The sequence below is a fragment of the Puntigrus tetrazona genome, chromosome 1 (genome assembly GCF_018831695.1).
Source record: "Puntigrus tetrazona isolate hp1 chromosome 1, ASM1883169v1, whole genome shotgun sequence".
In the NCBI taxonomy this organism is placed as follows: domain Eukaryota; kingdom Metazoa; phylum Chordata; class Actinopteri; order Cypriniformes; family Cyprinidae; genus Puntigrus; species Puntigrus tetrazona.
This window is the reverse complement of record NC_056699.1, coordinates 5,960,320-5,980,877: the sequence shown is the minus strand read 5'-3', so window position 1 is coordinate 5,980,877 and position 20,558 is coordinate 5,960,320. Positions and strand designations below refer to the sequence as shown.

General features: G+C 35.9%; 2 protein-coding genes across 4 annotated transcripts in view; one reads left to right on the top strand and one right to left on the bottom strand.

Moving 5' to 3' along the window:
* The first annotated feature begins 1,174 nt into the window (after nucleotides 1-1,174).
* Nucleotides 1,175-6,409, top strand: syngr3b (synaptogyrin 3b). Its single transcript, XM_043242231.1, has 4 exons — nucleotides 1,175-1,347; nucleotides 3,027-3,261; nucleotides 3,733-3,878; nucleotides 4,957-6,409. Exons 1-4 carry the CDS (start codon nucleotides 1,246-1,248, stop codon nucleotides 5,173-5,175), a joined length of 702 nt encoding a protein of 233 aa, XP_043098166.1. The 5' UTR covers nucleotides 1,175-1,245; the 3' UTR covers nucleotides 5,176-6,409.
* Nucleotides 6,410-7,677: 1,268 nt separating this feature from the next.
* cacna1hb (calcium channel, voltage-dependent, T type, alpha 1H subunit b) overlaps nucleotides 7,678-20,558 on the bottom strand; it is a 78,608-nt gene continuing 65,727 nt past the window's right edge. For 2 of the 3 annotated variants that reach the window (XM_043241541.1, XM_043241533.1), the window contains exons 26-35: nucleotides 18,716-18,867; nucleotides 17,854-17,963; nucleotides 16,494-16,627; nucleotides 15,670-15,740; nucleotides 15,484-15,562; nucleotides 14,681-14,802; nucleotides 14,170-14,463; nucleotides 13,320-13,476; nucleotides 13,079-13,236; nucleotides 7,678-12,509 (exon numbers count right to left, since the gene is read on the bottom strand). In XM_043241541.1, coding sequence (XP_043097476.1) covers nucleotides 11,538-12,509; nucleotides 13,079-13,236; nucleotides 13,320-13,476; nucleotides 14,170-14,463; nucleotides 14,681-14,802; nucleotides 15,484-15,562; nucleotides 15,670-15,740; nucleotides 16,494-16,627; nucleotides 17,854-17,963; nucleotides 18,716-18,867 — 2,249 coding nt within the window. In that variant the 3' untranslated portion in view covers nucleotides 7,678-11,537. The remainder of the gene's footprint in view (nucleotides 12,510-13,078; nucleotides 13,237-13,319; nucleotides 13,477-14,169; nucleotides 14,464-14,680; nucleotides 14,803-15,483; nucleotides 15,563-15,669; nucleotides 15,741-16,493; nucleotides 16,628-17,853; nucleotides 17,964-18,715; nucleotides 18,868-20,558) is intronic. The other variant, XM_043241548.1, reaches the window with a different exon arrangement.

The following is a 20,558-nucleotide window of genomic DNA, read 5'->3' as shown; positions in this document are numbered from 1 at the left end:
ATGGTAATCTATTTCAGCCTTGGTTATAATAGCCTATCAACCCCAATTATTGTTGATATAGTAGTTCATTTTTTATTAAAGGAGAGGCACCGGCCAGCTGTTCTTGTCCAACCATTCTTGTGTGCTTTTTAAGTTGTAATATGTTAGACTAACTCTGGAACATATCAGAAGATCAAGATCCAGTCGGTGTTTTCTACCGGTGCTGCTTCAGTTGTTTTATTGCCTGTGCACAGCCACACATTTATCCCCATCCCAAACTCGCTTTTCGGTAACTACGTTTAAAGTCAAACTGACTCGTTTGTAAAGCGTTGAGTGGACTTCCCGGTAAAATTGGAAGCCGCCATCTTTGATCATTTTCTCCGAGCCGCCGTCAGGGCGGTTATATCGCAGAAAAACAAAATATAGCAATGTGAATTTTTTTCAGTTATCGCGCAGCCATAGTATAGATTGCAGAATCACCACATGTTGCTCAGAGACGCAAAATAATGCCTTGGTTATTTTTTTTGTGGACACAGCGCCAAAACAGGAACTATGGTGTCTAACTTGTCGAAAAAAATCTAAACAAACAAAACAGTATCACATTTGCAATCATGGCCATTTTTTGAGAAAATAAAAATTACATTCTTTTGAAATTAACTAGTCAATATGAATTTATAAACATAAATTTTCTGTCCCCGTGTCCTGAATTTGAGATTAAATAAAATAAAAAAATAAAAGTTTCCATACCGAATCGCTATATTATATTTCTAAGCAACGACGTGTTTTTGAAGTAACTAAACTCACAGCTTGTTTGTAGGGACAGACATTTAAAGCACACGTATAATCTCTAGCTCTCGCTCAAAATGGGACATATTTGAGAAAACGTCGAGTATTCGCTTCACTAAATTTAAATTTCTGATTTCTGTCATTTAACATTTCGATCCTAAAACACTTTGCTAACCTTAAATGATTTACAGGCTCTTGCCTCGCTCTCAATAAACTGACGCTTCGCGCTCAGCGTCTGCGAACTCTAAACCCCGCCTACTTTGATTTGATTGGATAGCTCAGTTATTTTGAACACTGAAAACGAATCCCTATTTTGCGAACTCAACTGATTCAAAAGATTCGAGTCACTGAGATGAATCACAGGCGCGCGCTCGACTCTGGGCGTGCACGACAGGGCAGGCACCCGTGCACGCGCTCGGCTCTCCTCTCTTCTTCCGCAGAATATCGCACAGCAGCAGCAGTCGGCGCGCCTCTGGGAGGATGGATGGAGCGGGCTCGTTCGGAGCGGGCCGAGCCGGTTCGGCCTTTGATCTGATTGTGTTCATCAAACAACCGCAGACGATCCTGAGAGTCCTGGCATGGGTAAGAACGGCAATCCTCTACGAATTATGATTGACAGAAAGATGCGTTGCCATTAATGGCCGAGCGATTATTTTAACGAGGTTGATTTTTCACCCCGCGTTTTATAGCTATGCTTTCTTTTTTTTGTATGTTGTCATTGCCTAGCGTTTCCCTGGCGTCTGTAATCGTTTAATGTAACGATCGGGTGTTATAGGATGCTGTCTTCTTTAGGTGGACGCGCGTCAGATGTTGCCGTGGTGGTGACGCACGCGCTGCGTGCGCGCAGATTTAAAAGTGCTGTAGTGCCACTGGTTGCAATGTTTGGGTCATTTTAAATATTAGTATTAATACTACCACTGCTAATAATAAACTATAGTGTTATTTAACAGATTTCAGATATTTAATACACCGTATAAAAATCTTTATTCTTTTATGTTTTTTTCTAGCATTGTAATAAATAATATGCTATTAAAAGAGATTGTTCACAGGCTGATTTTCCTACAAGAATAATTGATTCACCCATGAATGTCATGTTCTCACTTGGTTTAGTCTATTTATATAGCGTTGGTGTATAATATATCGATTTTAATCTGATCAATAGATTTGTCTATGCCGCTGTCAGTGATGTTACAATCCTTTCTGTATTTGTGCACTGCAGTTACAAATTAATTTAAAAAGGTTTTATGTCTAGTAATGTGCTGATAAATATGAACCGTTGACATTTATGAGGGGAAGTGTCAGATTTTGTCAAAAAGAAAGGTCAGCATTATTATTAGAAAATATATATTTTTCTTAATATGCAAATGGAACACCAGAGTTTTAGGGTATTGAAAATACTATTTAAAAAAAAAATGTTAAAAACTTCAAAATATAAATGTCAGATCTCCAATGGTGTTTTATTAAGAAATGATAAAGTGAGCTTTAACTATGAACTTGTATTACCTTCATGGATGACTGATATGTTCATAAATGCACACCCACCGAGCCACAGATCTGCGCCTGAGGACAGAGGAAAATTGTGTTTTGACTTTCGAAAAGCCTCTGCACAATGTAGAATGTTTTGTACTGGTTTAAATGAAGATGTGTTATTTAATATTACTGAATCAACCGGAGTACATTAGGTGACATCAGCAAAAGAGGGTCAGATGTAGAGCTTCGAGGCATGTTTAGAGACACGTTGGATGTTGCTTCTTCAGTGTATTATCTAGCCAGCCAATAGCCAAAGCAGCTGTAGCTGTTTCTATGACGACTATGTGATGTGATGTACACGTCAGTTTATGGGGTTTCATTGCCAAAAATAGCACATGGCACCACAGTAACTGAGCATTGCCGATGATTTTCTCTCACTTCAGCACACACTAAACTACACAAGATTTTTACTTTTTTGTTGAGCTCTCTTGTGTCTCTCTTCGGGTGGGTGTGGTTGTGCGTGATCTGTTGCATTAGTGTGAATTAGCCACATTTTCTCCCTAAGGTGCAAATTAAATTCTTGTCGGAAAAATGCATAACACGGCATCAGCACAAATAATGATGTGTCACTTCCATTTAGCATGCATAATATAAGAGAAGAACAGCCTCACTTAGATGCCTTCTGAGAATGCAAATAATTAAAAAGGGTTTTATTAATTTAACAGTGACCAGGGAGGAGGTTATATACCTATTGCTGTGACTCATGTCTTTTTTTCCCTGTCTCTCTCCAGATCTTCTCCATGGTGGTCTTTGCTTCTATAATAAATGAGGGCTATGTGAATATGGGCAGCGAGCGACTGCACTGTGTCTTTAATAAGAACGCGGACGCCTGTAACTACGGCATCACTATAGGAATTGTGGCTTTCTTAGCCTGCGTCTTGTTCCTGGCCCTGGACGTCTACTTCCCTCAGATCAGCAGTGTTAAAGATAGAAAGAGAGCCGTGCTGGTGGAGATAGTTTTTTCAGGTAAAAATATACACCCTTGAAACATTGTGATTAGTGTTAAAAGTTTTGGTTTATATAATATGTGAGTGTACTGTGTGTATTTATTATGTATGTATAAATACACACGCATTCGGTATATATTTATATTTGATATTATATCTAGATATTTGTCATATACATTTTTCTTTAATATGTGCATTTTATTTTTGTGTTTTCCATTTTCGTTTTAATTTTAATTACATTTTCAGTAACTCATTTAATTTATATCAGATTTATTTTTATGTCCACTTTCAGATATTAAACGAAATAGTTACATTTTTATTTATTATTTTATTATTTTTAGTCAAACTAAATTAAAATAAGAAATTAAATTGACAACATGTTTGCATGATAACAAAATGTAGTGTAGCCGAAAAGAAAATAAACCAAAAATCACTTTTGGGGACTGTGTTTGTAATTTCCCGCACATATTTTCCAATGTCCTCTCTTTAGGATTCTGGACGTTCCTTTGGTTTGTAGGATTCTGCTTTTTGGCCAGTCAGTGGAGCCGTACGTCCCCTGAGGAGCTGCCACTGGCTCAGGCGTCAGACGCAGCACGAGCGGCCATCGCCTTCTCTTTCTTCTCCATACTCACCTGGGTAAGACACTCCATCTTGTACATGCAGTACACCAATTACTTTTATATTTGACCTGCAGTGTTTTTGTTCCAGGTGTGTCTATGTCTGCTAGCAGTGCACAAATTTAAGAACACTGCTTTTATGGAGGATAAACAGAGGCTTTTGTCCAAACAACATAACGGTCTCTCAGTAGTGTAGATGCAGATTTCATGTGCATCACTAAGTACACACTAAACTGCTAGTCTGACAGTAGTACAAAGTGCTATTAGTATGGTAAGGTACGAATCTATCACTACTAGTACTACTACTACTACCTTTTTTCTTGGGTTACCACCTAGTGACAGCTTTGTGCTTTTTTCTTTGAGAGTGTACAGTGTGTGCACTGTTCAATGATTTGGATTTATAATAAACATTATAAATCTATGAAGCTTAAAAGCACAAGAATAACGTGTCATACACGTTGATAACATTTTATATAATTGAATATTTGTTATTGCTGAGTATTATGCTGCCTAACTTTATAGATATTAACCGACACTATGTATGAATGTACTATATTCTAATGATATAATATTTATCTGCCATCACAGTTAACCAGACAATATTTTAGGATTTTCTCAGATAAAAACTCTGCTAATAACCCAATAGAATAATTATTAGGAGTGATTATCAGAATTGATTGATCAAACAGACATTTGGCCACTGTACAGCATATACAGTAGATGTATAACTATAACATGCATTATGACACATTACGATTGCTATCAAACTAGAAGAATGGCAAAAAATATTTTGCGTTAACCTACCTCAAGTTTATCTTTTTTTTTAATGGGAGCAATATATTTTAGTCAGAGTAGATGATATATATTTTATTCTTAAATTATCACTCTTAAAAACTGTAAAAATAAAAACATGCATACACTTCTATCCCAATCATACAACTTTATATATATTGCATACTCTGGTTTTTCCTTCACAGTTGCAAGAATGAACTTGGTTAACACAAGTACTCCAACTAACCCTTGCTGCCTCATAACCATGATTGTCTTTCTCACTAACATGCTAATCGGACTAATATGCAATATAATATCCTGACTAGGCGGGCCTGACGGTGTGCGCCGTTCAGAGGTTCCTGCTCGGTACTGACATGACCCTGTTCACCACCGAGCACATGCCTGGCCAGCCGCCCAAGCAGCCGTACCCCTCCAACGACGTCATCGGTCAGACCACCATCCCCGTCAACGCTTACCAGAGTCCACCGCTCATCGAAACCGTGGAGACCCGCCCCCCCGGATACAAGATCCCGCCTGCGTTTTAATCCACAACCAATCAGAAGGCAAGGAATATAGCAGCGCTAAAGGACAGAGTATAGACTGCCGTCAATGTTAGCTAAATGTATCGTATTGTAACGCGTTTTAGTAACGGTTTGGCAAGGGGATGATGCTCACCTTCTGTAGTCCACACTATAATACAGTCTGATAATGTATAGTCTCACCTTAACCTGAGCAAAGATGGATGTTCTGGGTTGACTGTGATTGCCTACTCAGACCTTTTACATTCGGCTACCAATAGCTGTGAAATCACCACAAGGAAATTATTTTGTTTAATTAAAGAAATGAAAATTACTTACAGGTGCACTAAGTATTGGCTGTTGCGTCATTTAAAAGCAAAAGTTTTTGGTGGGATTTAATTTTGACAAATCATACAGATGATCTAAATGATGCCAGTGCTTATTAAAACATTTTTGTTCATTTAAATAAGGCGATTGAAATAACACTGATTAAATAAAATATAAATCTCACCTGAAAACTTCAAACTTGAAAAAAACTTTTGACTTTTTGGCCAATAATACGTAGTAATAATAATAATAGTCATATTTCATATCTAAAAGTTACTACATATTTTCCTTTTTTTCCAGGGTAAATTTTTTCCCATATGCAAAAGTTACTTGGTGCACGTTTAAGAATAACAAAAGTGAAGCTTAGATTGTTATTATTTTTGTGTTTCTGATTATCAAATGATGCAGTCTTGATTGACGGAAGTACCAAACGATACATCGATCAGCGTCTAATGCAGTTAAAGTTGTGTCAAAATCTGTTGAGAGAATATTAGTAAATGTGTTTATAAGTACTTAAGAGTATGTCACTATTAGGAGAGAGAGAGATAATGAGAAACGGTGAAGAGAATGAGCAAATGAGTGTGTGTGTGTGTGTGTGTGTGTGTTAGCTGATGGACTGTAGCAGTCAGAGACATTCCGGATGAGATAACTGAGATTACTGGAACAGATTGTTTACTTTAAAAAGCATATTTGTGCATATGTGTGTGAGTTTGTGTGTGTGTGTGTGGGAGTGTGTGTGTATAAGTGTGGCTGGGATTGTGTGTGCTTGCTCTAATTCTGTCTAATTGCATGATATGGTAAAATGCCACAAATTCCCACTGAAGCAGAGATGTAATTGTTATATTTTGTTAATGGAAGAAGTTACAGTGGTTATTAAAGTCTTTAAGATGACATATACAGTACCATGAGGTCCTGAATAAAGAAGTGCAGTGAAGCAGACGGCTGAATGATGTCATTTTGTGTGCTGGGATTCCAAAGTGACAAAAAAATATATATATATATATATATATATAACAAAAAATAATGACCGAATTTTTGGGTGAACTGTCACTTTAATTAAGTTGTAAAACTGTAAAGTAATATATGACTGGGGCTAAAAATAAAGTCCTTTAATTCATATATATATTATGGCTGCATAGATATATGCTATATATCAATATTAGCAAAAATAAAATAAAATAAACTAAATAAAAATATTAATAAATACGAATAATATTAATTATTAATATTAAAATGTACAGTTTAGCGAAGCATTTGCTTGTGTGCATTCAATGTGAGAAAATGCTTTAGATGTAGGCATCAAAAGACGGCATTCCTCCTAAATCATTTCAATCAATCCAGTTTAATAAGCAGACCTTCATGTTTCCATAAACCTAAATGCAATTAAATGCCCTTGAAAAGAAATCTGAAGCTATAAAATGTTTACAGGTATGTAGCTCTAACTAGATTTATAATACAGTGTGTCCCTTATGGTAGTGTGCTTTATTATGCCATAAGAAAAAACAACAGAAATAAGGGCAAGATACAGTTGGGTTGATATACATGCTATTATTACCAGGTCAACACCCAGAAGCTTTCCGGGGCTGTCCTTGTTTATCATTTCAAATACATTGGGATATATTACAAGGTACAGTAATGTTTGTTTTTCAAAAACCAATATGAATAAGCTGGATGATAAAAACCTCGCGAGTGAAGTTTGGAGGATGGACGTCTCCACAAATAGGGTACAAACTAGTGTCCTGTTACGCTTTTGTAAAATAAATACATATAAAAATATCATGATCTTCAGACAAAGAGCTATTGATGTTTAATAAACTATTTGCTAACATAAAATTCACAGCATGCCAATAGCTAGTTTCAAATTCAACCCTGTTATTAAGGTTACATTAAGAAAAAAAAGCAGTATTTTTGTTACTTTATGGGACATATACATTAATCAATAACTACAAACCAACATTTAAGTCTAAACTAAAGCTCCCATAATGAAAGATTTAGGCAAAATGCCTCCTTTTACTGACATAGTTTTATTTTTATTATTTTTAAATATTCCATTTATTATTTTAAGCCCTATTTTGTACCCTATTATTGGAAAGTATTGACATTTTGCCCTGTTTATACGCTGATCCGCCTCTCAAAGTTTTACACATAATGGCAATGGATTACAGGAAACATTGGGAGCAAAATAGAAATCTTTTCAAGTAGTTAACAGTCTCTAACCGTTTAATGTCCATAGTTTTTCAACAAAATGTATCTTGATGCTAAGTGGATGCTCTCATCTGTAGATGCACCCAAAAGCATCATGAATCAGTCAAACAGCATTCTGGATCTCACACTGCATACAGGACACATATCCTGACCTCAATACAGCGATACTCATTAATATTTAGCAGCCCTTGGTTTTCCCAGATACCACCATTACACTCTAGTTAATCACAAAATACATTTTTTTAAAGAAATGCCAGGCATAATAATATGGCCAGTACATAATGATATGTATTAGCATGATTTTGAGAATGCGTAAACTGCAATCAGTAAATCAATCAATCAATCAATCAATCAATCAATCAATCAATCAGACAATCAATCAATCAATCTTTAGAGGGCTTTTCACACTTTTCCCACAAATCATTTTAATGTATCGTTCTAATAACTGCTTATTTATCTGTAGAAATGTGCTTTACTGTTTAAAGGTTTGTGGTAGGTAAAACATAAATAAATAGATAAATAAATAAAAAATTGTAATAATAATTATTTAGTTTCATAAGTCTGTTATGCTCACCAAGTCCACATTTATTTAATTAAAAATATTATTATGCAATATTATAATATAAAATACTGAATAAAATAATGAAATCACTTTCTATTTGAATTTATTTAAAAAATTAGCTTATTCATTTTATGAAAAAACTGAATCCTCAGCATCCTCACTGCAGTCTTCCGTGCCATATGATCCTTCAGAAATGATTTAAATATGCTGATTCGCTCAAAAAACATTTATTGTTTCAAAGAGTTGTTAACCCAGGTTTAAGTGTGAAAAGCCCTTACGTGACTGGTAATGCAAGGGAATGTTTTCTGTGAGGAAATCACATCTGCACTAAACAAGCGTTATGTTGTTGTGAATACCGCAACACTGAAAAGAAAGGAAATAAGCTTATTCTCCAACTGCCCGATAGCAAAAGCACTTTTAGCATAGCTTAGCATTGATTACTGAATCCAGTTAAACCAGTAGCAGTGTATCATGTAAGCTGGGGACTATTTACTACAGGCGCTGAGTGATATCACTGCGCCTGCTGCGGCCATCTTACAGCAGCAGGATTATTACGCCAGTATGGGAGTGTATCATATCGGTCTATAAAATCACAACCTTTCATTTTCTGCCAGTCTTAGTACACAATATAATTACAAAAGAGCCAAGTTTTAAATAGGAAAAACACCGAAACTTTTGACAAGATGCTACTGGATACAATGACCTATGCTAAGCTATGCTATAAGTGACTCGAAAAAGACTCAAAGATCGGCTGAATAGATTCCAAAATGGTAAAACTGAACTTATTAGCCTATTTCCAAAAACAGTGGAGTGTTCTTTTAACGTTCATGGGCTAATTATTACTGAATTCATCCCACGATGGTCCAAAACACCAATGTTGTCAAACCAAAATAGGTGTTAGCATTCATGCTAGCTCGTTTCTTTGGAAATCTTTATGTTTGTGCATGGAAAAAAAAAGGTCCTGATTGAAAGTTTACATGAAGCATGTCAGTGAAATACAGTTCAAAAGAAGGAACACTTCAAATTTATGTAAAGACGTGTTTACAGTAATGCCTTACAATGAACGTCAGGGGGGAAAATATTTCAGAAGGTGTAAAGGAAAAGTTCTTTCTGTAAAAGATGAATTTCTGCTCACTACCCGTGTGTTATTAATCATTAAATTAAACAACATTACAAGTTAAATTAAGCTCTTTTAAATATGTGTATATATATATCATTGGCTACACTTAATTATGGTTAAACTTTATATTGACAGTCCACATATTCTACTAAATATAAATAACTTTCTAGCTACATGTCAACTATTTCTCAGAGTATACTATTAGGGTTTAGGGTTATTAAAATAAGTTGACATATACTTGTGAAGTTTCTAAAAGTCAGTATGTTGTTAGGGTTAGGGTTGTGAACCCATCAAAATAAAATGTTAGAAGTTATTAAGCAGACTACCGATACTCTAACGACTGCTAGTTGACATGTAGTTGCTTACCGTTTATAGTGGACTGTCAAATAGTTACCTAATTTTTCATTTATTGATTTCGCTCCAGGTCCTCCACAGACTGTAAAATTACATTTTACAAGAAATATTATTATATTTCAGTATATTTCAGTTCTGCTTGAAAATGTAACGCTCACTTCAATGCATTACTTGCCATGTGAAACAGCTTCAGTGTAGAAATTGGATATAACTTTGCATAGACAGGGTTATTAGGAAATGCTATTACACCAATGTCATGTCGACGCAATGCTAAAGTCTAAAAACAGTGTCTATTTTATCCTGCTGCAATGCTTTTCCCCATAGACGTCCACTGCATCACTGTACACACAAACGGAGGAACAAATCAAAATGATTTTCTGTAATAATCTGCAGCACAGATGTGGAGCTTGAACCCGGAACATTCCTTTAACACGTTTCTTCCTGAAGGCCAACAGCATGTAAAACTCTGACCCTTTACAAAAATATCACATGCCACGCATATATGCAGTAATCATCTCATTCATTCAGCTACACAATCTGCATTATGAAACATGCATGTTTCAGCTAAAATATCTCGGTGTCGTTTACTCTGTAAGACAATAGGGTGTTACAATTAGGTCATGACTTTAATGTTAAATAATCACGTGACGTAAGGGTTTGCTTGAAGATGACCAATATAGTGCTACCATTTAACCCCCATGTTTTGTTGAGATTGACTTACTAATAATTAGTCATTTCCCTTCTAGTTATTTTATTATGTTCCTCAGACTGAATCAAAACTATTACTGAAGTTGAACCTCTGATTTATTATTATATTATATAATCTGTTTGCGGTCAATGTGATTAAAAAAAAAAGTTAACACTTTATAATAAGGTGTCAGTTGGTAATATTAATTAATGTATTAACTAACATGAACAAACAATGAACAGTACATTCAGTATTTACTCATCTTTGTTATTGTTAGTTCATAAAAATACAGTTGTTCATTGTTAGTCAACGTTAGGTCACAGTGCATTAACTAATGTTAGCAAACACAACTTGTGATTTTACTAAGCATTAGTAAATGCTGAAATTAATAACTAACATCAATAAATGCTGGAGAAGTATTGTTCATTCTTACTTCATGTTTAACAATATTGTTAACCATTAACTAATGAACCTTTTTGTAAAGTGTATTATAAAATGTTTTATAATTTCTCAGTAAATCTTGACAGTGCAACAAGAAAAAGTAAACCTACACTTCTGAAAGATTATGCATGTTTGCTAAAAAAAATGCTCTATTACAATTTGTGTGTCAAAATTAAAAGACAAAAACAAGCCATCAGTGCTTCCTCCTCCTGGATGTGGTGTTTTATTTAGGTGAAATCTTTACTGGCATAAGTAAACTTAAAAATAATTTTTATATTTTATACATTTACTGGATTGAAGCAACTGCCCCCAGGCAAACTCAAAAAAAGCACTATTTCATCTAAACGTTCAATAAACTTACATTTCATTTGTCAGGTTTTACAGGGCATCTTTTAATGACACGTTTTGAGTTAACAAAATATGAGGGTTAAAATTGCACGATCATGTGCGGTAATCATATGCCACGATGCAACATGTTTCTGTTAAGGATGAACTCACATAAAACGTCACAACATCAGTGTGTGTGATGAACACTAATAAAAGTTCCCTAATCAATATGATCAGGCAAAAAAAAAACAAATCATCAGTTCCATCAGAAACACATTTGCATACTTTTGCCAACGCCGCCTCTTCCTGTTATTAAAATGCTTTGCGAAGAGGTGGAATGCGAGAGAGGCTTCCTGTGTGGTCGCCTAGGCAAACGAATCCTCATTTCCTGGATCCCTAGTGCTGGCCATTCTGACCAATACCTTCTTCCTGAGTGGACTCTGAGCTGCGTCTCCCAGCGCCCCCGAGCGCGCCTCGGGAGGGAAGGAGTGCGTCGACTGGTCACTGTCCGAAAGCAGTTCCGACATGCTGCTCAGCGAACTTACATCCGATTGGTCAAAAGAGAATTGTGGGAGGGGCAAATGACTTGGCAAAAGAGGTTCATCCTGCATGTCAGGAAGATCTATGGACTCCCGTGGGAGCGCGGAGTCGAAGGACGGTGTCCGTCGTCTCAGGACTGTGCTGCGCTCCTGACCGACCAACTCTGCGTCGGTGGGAGGGTCGATGGAGATGCACGGCGGGCTCATTTTCTCCTTCTTGGGCGTTGGAGAAGGTCCTGGGGGCTGCAGTAGCTCGTCCCCATGCGTCGAATGACGCCGAGGGACGTGGAGTTGAGATAGGAAGCCACTGTTTTCCATACTGTTGTACTTCCGTAGACATTGAGCTGGCTGGCGGGACGTCCCACCTTGCAATGAGTCTTCAGACTGGGCTTCTGAAGCGTAAGGGGACAAGTTATGGCTGCGTCCCACACGCTGAGAGGCTCTTCTTTGGGTAACGTTCGTGTTGAGTCGGGCCACCTCGTGCGAATCCTGTAGTTTGGTTTGTGCATGTGCGTGCATTATGTCTGGAGGTTTTCGAGATTGCGTCTCGTACGCAGCTTGTCGACAGGGGATGCTGCGCTGGCTGTACACGTGTCTGTTTGTTTGTACGCTCGCTGTCCGGTTGCGGAGGGGAGGGGGAGGGGAGGCCTGGGGCGAACACGGGGCGGATCCACCGGTGAGGGGAATGCTGGGTACTTTGAGGTGAAGATTATCACCGGAGCTGGGTTTGCTCTGGGTTTGTAAGGTGTCTCTGGAGTCAGCGTTTGTGGAATCGATGGAGTCGCTCTTTATTGCTTGCTGCAGGTAAGAACACATGTACTGTAAGAACACACATTTAAAAATTATAAACTGCATGACAATACTTCATTGCTCAAAAAGACTCAATCAAAAAGACTATATATGTATTAAATATTAAATATTTAAATTTGTATTAAATATTATTTGTATTAAAATTATTTATCAAACTGTATAACAATTAGATATAGATATAAATAAATTGATTTTTAATTAAAATATGCATTTATATCAATGTAAATGTATATATAAATATATACGTGATATATTTTTTTATCGATAGACAGATTTTATATTTATGATCTATTTATGTTTACCAGCATAACAACATGAATTACACAATGTTTTTGTATTTGGTTTGCTCTTTCTGTTTAACGACAGCAGCTTCAGTAAAATCTGATGATCATGCTCTTAACATTAATCGAGAAGGATCAAATAAAAGCAAAAGCATTTGACCTTTTTATACAAATGTTCACATGATCAATGTGGCAATCGATGACAAAGACATGCATTTTATGTAATTGAATCTATTGTCATCCCTATTATAAAACAGTTGCGACTCTCTGCAGCACCTGTCTCCGCAGGGCTCTGAAGGCATTGCTAGATCTTGCTCTTTGATTTAGAGGATGGGGAGCAGGAACGGCAGCCAGGTTTCTCTGAGACGCAGTTCCTGGAACCTGCATTACAGCACTATCTTCACAGGGATGGGTGCCAAGTGACAGAGAGGAGCCTGAAGAATACACAAACAGCTCTAGTCATATTCTCTCTCTGCACGTGTGCCATGACCAGTAAGAACTGCTTTCTATTTGTCACCTGGTAGTGTGGAGTCCTGTTTGGAGACTCTCTCATGAATGGACCCGTATACAGGCTTAACAGGATAGAGCATGTAACTGTCATTAGGTAAGGACAGCATCCGTGATATAGACGGCCTGCTAACTGTCAGGAAGTTGCCGTAATGAGAGTCTTGACCCTGTGAACACACCGCATCGATATTATGTGCTGTAACGGTTATGTTTTTCCTTGGTTTAAAAACAGGTTTGAAGACACAGCATATTCATATTAAAACGTGTATTATTATTATTTAAATTAAATATTCAATATAATTTTTACATTTAATATAATATGGAAACTTCCTGTATAAAAATAGCTTGAACTGCTTTAAAACTACACATGTTGATTTTAAACGTTAACTACAGATGAATTTTGAACCCTCTGATATTAAAGGAATAAAATATATTTATTATTAAAAATATTCAATGTTGAATTCTATTTGAGAGGGATTTCATGATAATAGATTTTATTGACCTGTAATTTATGCACTATTTCTCTCTCTCTCTCTCTCTCTCTCTCTCTCTCTCTCTATATATATATATATATATATATATATATATATATATATATATATATATATATATATATATATATATATATATATATATAATTTGAGGTTGTAAAAAAATCTAAATATTGAAATAATTGCCTTTAAAGTTGTCTAAAATGTAGTTCTTAGCAATGCATTTTACTAATCAAAAATGATTTTTGTGGGACTGTAACGTGAGACTATTTTATAGACCAATTTAAAGACAATCTCTAAAACTCATTATACTCCAAACAATAGCATTGCTCTACTGTAGTAATTTTTTTTTAACTGTACAGAACTGACCTGTTCATGTGAGAGAGTCTCCATTTTAACAGCTGTACCCTCAAGCCCGATGGCTCCGCCCAGAGAGGCGGTGCTTTGTCTACGACTGCCCTGAAGCTCTTCCTTCAACTCCGCCTCCATCTCGGCCTCCTCACGGGCGTCTTTGTTACTCTCCTCTAAATGTTTCATGAGCACAGCGACCACAACATTCACCAGCACAAACTGCGCCATCAGCACGAATGTCACAAAGTACAGAGGCGACAAAAGTGGCAGGTAACTCAGACATTTGTCATTTTTACATTCCCGCAGGGTATCCTAAACACACACACAAAAACACAGAAATTGTGAGTTCTGTCAAGCTCAAAAAGTGACAAAATACAGTAACTTTTATCCAAATAACCCAATTTTTTAGGCAACTAATAGCCGCACAATTAAACATCTGGAATGAAATGAGGGTGAGTTTAAGTCTAATTAAGATCTAGCATTAAATATCGGAATTCCATAATCAGGTATTTATGACATGCACAAATACCTTCATGATTCCATTCCAGTTGTCTCCGGTGGAAACGCGGAACAGAGTGAGGAACGCCATGCCGAAGTTATGAAATGTAGCATGTCTGCTCAGTCCCTCACACGGGTTTTCCTCAGTGCATTCTGATTTAAAAACAACTTGTTTTAATACTTCATCCAAAATATACTTTTATTTGTGTTATGCAACAGTATGCACTAAAGTTTATAGTTTTGGGGTCTGTGAGATATTTTTGTACTGAATTAATACTATTATTTGGCCAAGATGCATTGGTAACACTTTACAAAAAGGTAGGTGTCATTTGTTAACATTACTTAATGTATTAATTAACAGGGCTAAACGCTGAACAATACATTTATTACACTCTTTATTCATCTTTGTTAATGCTATTTAATAGAAACACTGTTGTTCATTGTTTGGTCATGTTTGTTCATGGTGCATTAATTAATGTTAACAAACAAAACTTGTGATTTTAATAATGCGTTAGTAAATGCTTAAATCAACATTAACTAAGCTTAATTAATGCTGTAGATGTACTGTTCATTCTTAGTTCTTGTTAACTAATGAAGTTTACTAATGTTAACTAATGAATATTATTGTAAAGTGTTACCAATGCATTCAATTGTTTAAAAGTATTAAACATTGTTTAAAATTGTTTAAATATATTTGTAATGTTACACAAAAATTCAAATAAAAGCTGTTCTTTTGAATCTTTCTAATTTCATATAAGTATATGTTTAGGTCCACGCAAAACTTCCTGACCCCAAACTGTTAAACAGTAGATAATAAATGAAAGGTATACCAACCGAGCTTGCCAAAGAGTTCGACTCCCAGTGCTGCATAGATGAAGAACAGCAGCATAAACAGCAGACCCAAATTACCGACCTGGAGAACCAGAACATCACCAGAATAAAGCCACATAAACACACATCATAATCTATCAAGTAATTCCACAGAAACAAAGGACGCAGCACACATATGAACTCACTGACCTGCGGTAAAGCTTGAACTACTGTATCCAGAAGAGCTCTCATTCCTGTGGCCATCTTCAGCAGCTTCAGCACTGAAAGACAATTTAAAGTGCCCTTGAAAATGACCTTCCATGCAACACTAAGTGAATGAAAACACCCTGAAAAGCTTAAATCTGAAAGTGCGCCATTATTCTCTCAAAAGAAAAAGTCGGCCCTGAATCATTGAAACTAGTTGCTTTTAGAATTAATTCCAGGCCAAAACATTATGATATTGCCTGCACACTTGATGCTCTGTTTGAGTTGGTCAGAATAAAAATGCTAATTCATTCTTTGCCACTAGATGCTGCTATTAAAGCCGTTAAAATAGTGGTTTCCCCGGTAACGCTGTACACTGACTTACAAACACTACTTTATCAGGCATTACAGGCGGGATGTAATGAAAATGAGAACCATCGGACCATTCACCAAAGATTAGCATCGTGCGAGGAGGACTTTGGAAAAGTGAATCGCTCAGGGAATCCTTGAGCAAGTGAGGTCAAAATAAATACATGTTTTAAGACAATGAAAGTGTTTTTTTACCTTGCATGCATGTCAACCTGTTGGGGACTCCCAAAACTAAAATATAAACCTTTCATTGTCCATAATAGGGGCACTTTAATATTACATTTCATTCCCCTTTTAGTCATTTAGACATTACTTTCCACCAATTTTGGAAATAAAACATTTGAAATTTCCCATTGCTGGAAATGCTGGAAATCTCTCTACCCTTTTCTTATAAGAACCTGTTTTATTTCTCACTTGTCAAGGCTGGTGTGTGTGTGTGTGTGTCTTCATGTATTTGGTACCTCTGGCGATGCGCAGCACCCTCATTATGCGTATGATGGTTGGGTTGATGGGTAGTGAGGCATTCAGGTCAATTTCCTCAAGTGTGATGCCCATGATGGAGAGAAGAACAATTGCCAAATCTAACTGATTCCACCTGACATTAAAAAAAAAGAATGAGAAAAATTCAAGGTCTTGCGAAACCATTTAATATTCGTGAAACCAGCTAATCTTGACCATTAGACGCTGTCAGAGGAAAGGTCTTTCTTTAACACCATTTTTCTTTTTGGAACACGAATGAAAGACAAAGGATGATAATGTTAGCATCCCGTATTTTTAATTCATAAAGAGGAAAGTTATTAATTTATAGACTTTTTGGGCTATTTTTCTCCGTCTCAACGTCACAGGATATGTCACAGCGGTGTCTCATAATTATTCATGAGTCTGCATGGCCTTATCTTATGAGAAGGCCTCGTCTCATTATTATTCATGACACCATGTGACCTTTCTTTATGATAGGCACTTCAAACAGTGAGTTGATACCATTTTGGAACATGGGTCGCAGGTATTCGCGTTTTCATGACATTCGGCGCTGACAGAGTGACAGGATTTCAGTCAAAGACTGACACATTAGGAATATTTGTGTAAAAATCATTTTTTAAGGTTTGGAAAAACATTGAGGCTCAAGATGCAGTTTTGAAATGAGACGGAGTTTGACACTCATAGTGTCGGCATCACAGACGCCATCTGTCCTCAGACTCACTTTAACACAAAAGTTGTTAATAATGTACAAGCACATTCACATATATTTTTGATGAAGAATGCACACGGTCTCTGTATTTATTTGTGTGCAATAAATCACGAATGCAAATTTATTTAAAATATAATTTTTTTGCAACAATGTAACAGTCTTTACTGAGAGAAATATATAATTTATAAGATAAATTAATATGTTTATTCAGCATTAAACTGATCAAACAAGACACTAGGCATCTATATTGTTACAAAAAATTACATTTCAAATGAATGCTGTCATAAAAACTATTAATCACGGAATGCTGAAAAAATGTATCACTGTTTGCACAAAAATACTTCATTTTTATTTTTGTGCTGCATTTTCAAATAATCAAATAGATTAGGCTTTGGTGACCATAAAAGTCTTCTTTCGAAATATTAAAAAAAACTTTTGAACAGCGGATTATATTAATGTATTTAGTTGTGGACTGCCTTTAAAGAGAAACAAAACTGAATGTAGATGTTTTCTCTACATATGTCGAACAGATACATGCTGGGATGTGAATTTAGGAATTCTACCAACTATTGAAATTACAGTCTAGAGAACATACTGTATATCTGCACTGTGTCCACATGATGGAGCCTTACCTCTCTTTGAAAAACCTCCTAAAGCCAAAGGCAACCAATTTCAGCGCAGCCTCGATCACAAAAACCAGCGTGAAGAAATAATTACAGTACTTCAGACCTTCATCCAGATACTGAGAAACACAGATACAGAAAGTCAGACACATAGAATATTAACTTGAATTCAAAAGAAATGCAAAACCGACAATTTATTTATATGATCCTGGTCTTTTAATGAATGATGCATCAGTCATATAGCAAAAAATATGTCTGTCAAAATCTTTCATCAAAATGTAATAAATTGCTATGCCTCAGAAGTAACATTTCTTTGCGGTTAACATCACAACTTATGTAACTCCAGTTTTTCAAGATCCAAACAGTTTCCGATGCATAAATCTATATAAATTATATAAACTATATTTGATTATACCGAATACTGTTTCACTCTGAAATATGTCAGTGAAGTAAATGGGAACCAGCCAGTGTTGTTATTGCTAACAAAAATAATATATATATATATATTTCATTTAGTGAAATATATAGTTTAAATATATAGTTTACAGTTTACTATTCACAGTACTAAAATGACTAAAACTTAAATAAGAATGAATAAAAAAATTGCAGATAAAAAATCAATAAAAATTACACAACTAAATCACTAACACTTGAACCAAAATTAAAATAGAAATATAAAAGATACATACAATTATATATTATAAGATAGTATAATGTGCCTCTCAGTAGTAGAGCAGCACAATGGTCAATTTTTGTTGACTTAAAATGTGGACTAAAATAGCTGATAGTATTTTCAAACAGGTTTTTGTTAACCTATTAATAGTGTTATTGCCCCTGCAGAAGTGTTGTGTGTGATGTGTGTACACCACACCTTGGGTTGTCTGTAGTGCTCCATTGACATCGTGAGCACATTAATGGCGATGATGATGGTGATGAAGAGGTCCAGGTAATGGCTAGTGCAGAGTGTGTGAATATAGAGGCGAGTTGGAGAGTAGTCTGCATAGTATGGCCTCTGCAGGGCCTCTGAAAGACAAAAACACACCGAGAACAATAGAACACCTTCATTAGAGTGTATTCAGGTCATTCAGGTACTTATAGACACACACACACATACACACACACTCATCTTGCATCGCAGAATGCTGTGAACGTCCTCAGACAGCATTTTAGGATTCAAATTGTCAGTTTTGTAATCCAGCGTTGAATGGAATACATGTTAATATTCACAAGACTTGCGAGGTTTCATGGAAAATAACTCAAGGGCAGGATGTGTGTTGTTAGTGTACTGTATAGGCTACTTTGTTGTCCCTGTCAAACACAAGCACACTGACCCAGTTTTTGTCTGGCCAGTAAATTGCTAACGTAGCAGTGTGTGTGTGTGTGTGTGTGTGTGTGTGTGTAGTCACAGTTAGCAAACAGTCGAGTCATCTGAGGGACGTTATAAATGTCCAGCCAAGCGTCCCCCCACATCCATCATGGCTCAAGACTGCTCAAGGTGTCTTTGAGAGAAGCTTTGTGAGCATTTGAGAGAGCGAGAAAGAGAGCAAGTGATGTCTCGAGACAGGTAACTAATTCAGTTCAGGTACTCTTACAAAAAGTACTGTGGAAGACCTAGGTAAACTGATGGTATATGAGATATACTACGACACTGTGAATATCTTTACTTATGTAAAACGTGGCACCTTGATGCTAGGAAGATGAGCGTCTTTTAGCATTTAGCAATCTGGTTGATTCTGGGATACTATGCATTTGTGAGTGTTATGAATAAGTTGCTAAGGCAGCTTTTGCCCCATGAACATGGCTTGGGTCCCTAAACATGTAGGGCTGGGTAAAAATATACATACTTCTTAATTGTAATTGATTTTCATTTTCACATTTATTCTTAAATCTCAAGAATCAGTTAGTCTGGCTTGTTCAGTTAACGAATGGAACATTCCAGCATGCCTCCCTCCTTATGATTGATATGAAACAAAGTCTCTGATTCAAAATAATGCCCATTTTATTACAATTTTCAAATAAATGCTGTTTTGGCACTGTGTGGAGTGACAGATCCCTGTAGCGCCTCAGTTCTGTGTGAGGTAAACATGAATGAAAGAGTAAAACCTAACAAAATCTCTATTCTACCTCATGTGATTGCTCAATCAATATTAAGCTTGTAAACAATGTCACAAAAAACATATTATGTTACCATAAACTTAGTCAGCTAGAAAAAGTATCTCTAAAGAGAGACATTTTTCTAAATAGGTATGTGCACTTTTTTATTTTATCAATGTTTTATTTATATTAAAATAAATACATTACGTTTTTATAACTTTTTTTTTTAAGTGAATGAATTGAAGTAGAAATATTTTTCCTTAATTATAAATGTATTATTCTGAAAACGTCATTGAGTTTAATTTAAGCACTGTATATAAAAATCATTTAATTTGATTAAATTAATTAGATTTTAACTATATTTTACAGCATTATTTAACACTTTTTTTTTTGAGAAAATCTGTCAAGCACTACCTACCTAATACCTAATTGGGCCTATTTAAAAAAAAATCGAATTGAATCGGAAATCGAATCTGATCTTGAACTTTGTAGCAAAATCCCGCCCTATGAAAAATACAATTCTACCAATTGTTTAATCCCCACTCATATATGTGTTACCTGACACTAGTGCTTCTAAAGAAAGGTTGTTGTTAATTATAACCAAAGCACAGGATTAAAGT